Source organism: Sinocyclocheilus grahami, unplaced genomic scaffold (genome assembly GCF_001515645.1).
Source record: "Sinocyclocheilus grahami isolate Dianchi unplaced genomic scaffold, SAMN03320097.WGS_v1.1 scaffold303.1, whole genome shotgun sequence".
NCBI classification, from domain to species: Eukaryota; Metazoa; Chordata; class Actinopteri; order Cypriniformes; family Cyprinidae; genus Sinocyclocheilus; species Sinocyclocheilus grahami.
The window spans coordinates 1,261,319-1,267,014 of NW_015505482.1; the positions used below are offsets into that span (position 1 = coordinate 1,261,319).

Genomic DNA, 5,696 nt, shown 5'->3' on the forward strand with positions numbered 1-5,696 from the left:
GTACATTTTAGCCATATTTCAAAGATGAATTATTAAATTACATATGAAGACATGCTTAAGTCCAAAAGAGTTGCATTACTAATTGCATTAGTGTCTGAAAACATTACATTCGTGTTGTACTTAAATATATCATTTTAAAGTATGTTATTGCTGGAATAACATATTTTATATACAACATATTTCTTAATTCTCCAGTGATGCACGTATATAGTTGAATATTGTTAGTGGACCAATTAAACTAATGAGAGTGTAAAAAGTGATTAAAGCTCCTGTAGTTATAGAAACATCTATTTAACAGATCTCATTTGCTGTAATTACTTTTATGAGCAAACGAAAAGCTCTTCTTTTTCTCTGCCAAACTTTGTCCGGCTATAGTGACGGATTCTGCATGACCTTTTTTGGCGTTGTTCAGACGTCCCCCTCAGACAGTGGACTGTTATTCCTCTCTGATGCATAATCAAGTGTGCTGCCGAGTGTCCAAACAGGATGTGCTGTCTTTAGCAGAGGAACAGAGGGGATTCTTTCTCTGCCTTTCCTTCTCTCTCTTTCTCTCTGGACTGAACAGCCTTCAATCTGAAGCAATGAGAACATATTACTAGACCCGTGTGGAATCTGCACCCGCCGAGTAGCTTGACTGTAGTTTAACTACTTGAAATTACGAGTGGCTTGTAGCTTGCCATCTTTGTTAAGGATGTTTCTGCTTTACACGAGTCATTTGCTATCTATGCACATCCTCAGGATAAAAGGTCATCCAGACAGTGATGGTGGACAGTGATGCTTACAATATGTGACTGTACAACATGTACCTAAAATGGAAATTAAATGATCTTTTAAAAGATTTACTGTCTGCAAGATACGCTCACATAAATACAACCTGATTTATGTACTTGTACAAGGAAAATGTAGGAATGTAATTGCTACACTCTAAAAAATGCTGGGTTAAATACAACCCAGTGCTGGGTAAAATAGAGACAAACCCAGCAATTGGGTTGTTTTGCCCCAGCAGTTTGATTAAATGTTTAACCCAACCTTCTGGGTAGTAACCCAACCGCTGGGTCAAAACAACCCAATTGCTGGGTTTGTCCCTATTTTACCCAGCACTGGGTTGTATTTAACCCAGCATTTTTTAGAGTGTAGTGGACAAAAATGAGCAGCAATTTATTACAAAAGAACAAAAAGCACAAATCCTCTTGAAATGAACTGTTTTGCTGTCATTGCTAAATGGAGTTGGTGTGATTTCAAATGTGAGCAGAAGTGGGTGTACTAAAAACACTTCACGACATTTTTATGTAGACACATATGCACAAGTCTGCAACAACATGTCATACTCTTGCTCCAGGCATTTGTATGGCAGACTTCCATTGACAGATTGAGAGGTCTGGAAGACTCAGTCTGACCTGTTGTTCCAGCTCACTTATATCACAAGTTCAGTCAGACTTAAAAACTCTACTGTTTGCACAATAACGTCATTTAAACATGTTTACATTAAGATGTGATCACTATGATCAGATCAAGAAGATCGAAAAATCACCCAATCAGAAAACAGCTTGTTTAGATTTGTCCACGTCCAATAGCTTTTGTATTCAGATTAGTGATCAAGTGGATGCAAACCTTCCCATTAAAAAGAAGTGTGCTTAATTGTATTCAATGTGCACTTGTAGTGTACTTAAAATATAATATTAATGAAATAAAAGACCACTTAAGTGTACTTAAAGTGAGTTCACATTTACTTTGAATATGTTACACTTAAATACATTTATAAAATGCACATTGTAACAATGGTAAATTAAAAGTTTTACTTCAAAGTACATTTTAAACAATTATACTTTAATATTTTTTTTGTCATGTTTTAAAGAAGTACACTTATTTTGATGTGTTGGCTAACATATTAAAGCACATGTAAAGTACTTGATTAAAATTTTAACTGTAGTGCATTACATTTTTTTACATTTAAAGTCTATATTTTGTATACATAAAAATATATTTTAAATGTACTAAATTGCATCTTCATCATTACAAACCTGTAATCACAAATATATTTAAATACATGAAATACAAGTTTCAATAGAAATTGCATTTAAACTGTTTAATTTACTATTAATGTTTGTCGGTGCATTCAGCAGTACATTTTAACCATATTTCAAAGATTAATTATTAAACTACATATGAAGACATGCTTAAGTCCAAAAAAGCACGCTAAAGAGCAACTAATCGCGTTAGTGTCTGAAAACATGACATTCATTTTGTACTTAAATATATCATTTTAAAGTATGTTCTTTCTGGAAGTACTCTTTTTGCGCATTTTTCTTTCACAGGGGTGCATTCACAAGAAAAAAGAAAAACGTTCATGTGGAGATGTGGGTCTACGAGTAGCATATTCGTGTGCTTGAATGGTTTATCAGTGAATACCATGGAATACCATGGCACATTTATTTTAAAAAAGTGGTACTTTACTTTGTGAATGTAATGTGGTTATCACCTTTATATGTTAAATGACAACTTAAGCACATTTAATCTAACTTATTTTTTTGTTTTTGTTTTTTCTAGCAAGAACGGGTGTCAAGGTAAGCTGCTTTATTCCTTGTCTAAAAACATTATTTATTAATTTGCTTCTGTTTACTGAAAGATAAATTCATAAAAACTGGTATGATCAACACTTACTTGATGAATGATGTTAAAAGCAGATCAGACTCTAGTGGTGTGGAGTCTCCGTCAGACAGACTGTCAGCCCGGACCAGCACATACACACGCAGAGAGAACAGACTCGCCTCTCTGAGCAAAACAGAGGACGACTCGGCCAGCAAGGACTATAAGAAGGTCAGGATAACTTTGATTAATAAAATACTTACTGTGTGTTCATTACATTAGATATTCTCACTTAAATACTATCACCAGAGACAAGGGTATTTTATGGCATGGACAGTATATATATATATATATATATATATATATATATATATATATATATATATATATATATATATATATATATACTGTATATACAGTCCAAATCTAGTAAAATCAAAATACAGTAGTACATATATCTAAATGCCAATGTGTTTATCCAGTGTAGACCATTAGCGGTCTTCTGTTTAAAAGCGACAGGAAAGCAGCTCCCAGTGGAGATGCTAAATTAGTCAGATGAACTCGACCCTGGTTTGTTTCACTTTATCAGCTGTATGAGGACGCACTGACTGAGAATGAGAAGCTGAAGTCTCGACTGCAGGACAGCAAACAGGAGCTCACCAAAATCCGCTCACAGCTTGACAGAGTCACACAGGTGAGAAAACAATCCCAGCAGATGAGGAGAGAGATTTTCTGTGGCCTGAATCATCCGTATGACCATCATCCGCCAAGAGGAGAGACCTGTGTTAAAAATAATAGCACAAACCAGCTCTCTGAAAACAATCAGGCTCCCAAAGGTCTGGCTTTTGGTGTAGCTCACAGCATCTGTAAGGAATTACAGTCTGTGAAAAGCAAGTAATATATCTAGATACTGGTCCAGCAGTAATTGCTTATTAAAACATTCAGCTTTTGTATATATTTTGCATACTTTGAATATGAATTTACAGTGATATTTGATCCCTTTACGGTTTTGTTTCTATGTGCATTTATTCTCTTTTGCTTATTAATCTTTCTATGAATGTTTTTCAGAAGCAGGACAGAATATCAGAGAGGTCCACTGTATTTGAATCAGAGAAAAGGGTATATATGTTATCATCATATAATCATTATTGACACTTTTGTTTTCAGTGTTTCTCTTCAATGTTGGCTAAGATCTTTAACTGATATTCCTCCTCCATGCTCTTCTCATAGTAGCTCATAGTAATTTTTTTCCCTATTGAAAGGTAACTCCGGTTGCGTCGTCATTGATGACTGCTTGGGTATACTCCTGTTTACTCTGTTACTGAAGCCTGATTTGTTAACGTTTGTGTAGTTGCACAAACCAATGGTGCTCGAGGCCGCCGGAAGGGGCAGAGCCAGCTGCTATATAAGTCGGCCCGGAGCGCCATTTAATCAGAATCTTCTCCTTCAGTGACGAGACCGTCTCTTCGATGATACTGCGACAAAGCCGAAGCAAGAAGTAAGAAGCAAGAAGTTCAGCCTGCTCTCCCGCCGTCGAACCAAGCCACTGCAGTGGAAGGAGTTCCCTTGCGGCCATCCGGTGTTGGAAAAGAGCAAATTTTCTGAGCAAATCTCTCAAGCGCGTTGTTTCAAATGTTGCTTCGCGAGTGTAGCTCGTGAAAGGACCCACTGCTCGAAGCTGACGGGCATGAGGAGTGTGTCTGTCTGGGGGTCGTCCACGCAGAGGCTGCACTCACTGAGGCTTCATGTTCTCACCAAGATGCGAGCTTGGATTACGCAGGAACGCTTCCTATCCAGCGAGCAGCGGCAACTTTCAGGCTGGGGACTGCACGTTCCCTGTGGACATTTCAGCACGGAACCAGGATCCGATATCATGTGATAAGGGGCGCACCCCTTCCACGTTCAAAGTCTATGTGGCAGCCATCGCGGTGAATCATTCTCTCGAGGCTGGTCGGAAAATTGGCAGAAACGCCTTGGTCGTTAAGTTTCTTAGAGGCACTCGGCGGTTAAACTCTCCTCGCTCTAGGACGGTGCCGGTATGGGACTTGTGTATAGTCCTGAGAGCTCTTAAGAGCTCCCCCTTTGAGCCGCTTCAAATAGCCGGCTGAAGGGTCATGACACTCAAAACTGAGGCCCTGGTGTCAGTTAAGCATGTAGGGGACTTACAAGCCCTGTCTGTCAGTGCTTCCTGTCTTGAGTTTGGACCCAACGACTGTAAAGTCGTTCTCCAGCCACGCAGCGGTGATGTACCAAAGGTGCTCTCAACTCCGTTTAGAGCCCAGGTCGTTTCTTTTTTAGCCCTCCCTGGAACGGATGGCAAACAACGTCCCAACTTGCTATGCCCTGTCTGGGCACTGAGAGTTTACATGAAGCACTCAGAGTCTTTCAGACAATCAGAGCAGCTTTTGTGTGCTTTGGAGGCCGCTCTAAAGAGCTGCCTGTCACAAAGCAAAGACTATCTCATTGGAAAGTAGATGCGATAGCGCTGGCTTATGCCTCAGCTGGCTTGCAATGCCCTTTAGGTGTGAGGGCCCATTCCACCAGAGGAATGGCCTCCTCTTGGGCCTGGTCCAGTGGAATCTCTATTGGGGAGATTTGTGCAGCCGCCGGCTGGTCGTCGCCGCCTACCTTTATTAGATTCTACAATTTGGACATCCCTGGACATCTAGTCCCTTCATACGCCGGGGCCAAGGCGAGAAGGATGCAGCCGCTAGAAGAAGCCGGCGCCCCTCGCACCCCGTACTTGAGAGGGGAGCGTGTGCGGCCGTCAGACTCCGCCCCTTATCTGGACCCTTCCTTCCTGATCACTGCCCTTCCCTGCACGAAGCCTGCAGCACAACGAGGACACCAGATCCCCTGTTTTATTTTTGGACACTTGATTCCCCTTTTTTTCCTGGACACTTTGTTTATTTTGGTTAATAAAAACCTCTCCGAGGCCTGACGCCACACCCACTGTGTCTGCCGTGTGCTCCTCCCATGACAGTATTAAAAATATGAATTATGTATATAAAAAATTTTTTTTTATAGATTATTTTAAAAATTTGCAATCGTTTTTATTATTTTTTTTGTGATTTTATAATAAAAAAAATTCAAAAAATTATATATATATA

The 5,696-nt window shown here is 39.6% G+C and overlaps 1 protein-coding gene across 1 annotated transcript in view; it reads left to right on the forward strand.

The window, feature by feature from the left end:
- The first annotated feature begins 1,221 nt into the window (after window positions 1-1,221).
- LOC107601321 (protein phosphatase 1 regulatory subunit 12B) overlaps window positions 1,222-5,696 on the forward strand; it is a 14,483-nt gene continuing 10,008 nt past the window's right edge. The window contains exons 1-5 of the mRNA XM_016293476.1: window positions 1,222-1,230; window positions 2,548-2,564; window positions 2,682-2,817; window positions 3,176-3,280; window positions 3,655-3,705. Coding sequence (XP_016148962.1) covers window positions 1,222-1,230; window positions 2,548-2,564; window positions 2,682-2,817; window positions 3,176-3,280; window positions 3,655-3,705 — 318 coding nt within the window. The remainder of the gene's footprint in view (window positions 1,231-2,547; window positions 2,565-2,681; window positions 2,818-3,175; window positions 3,281-3,654; window positions 3,706-5,696) is intronic.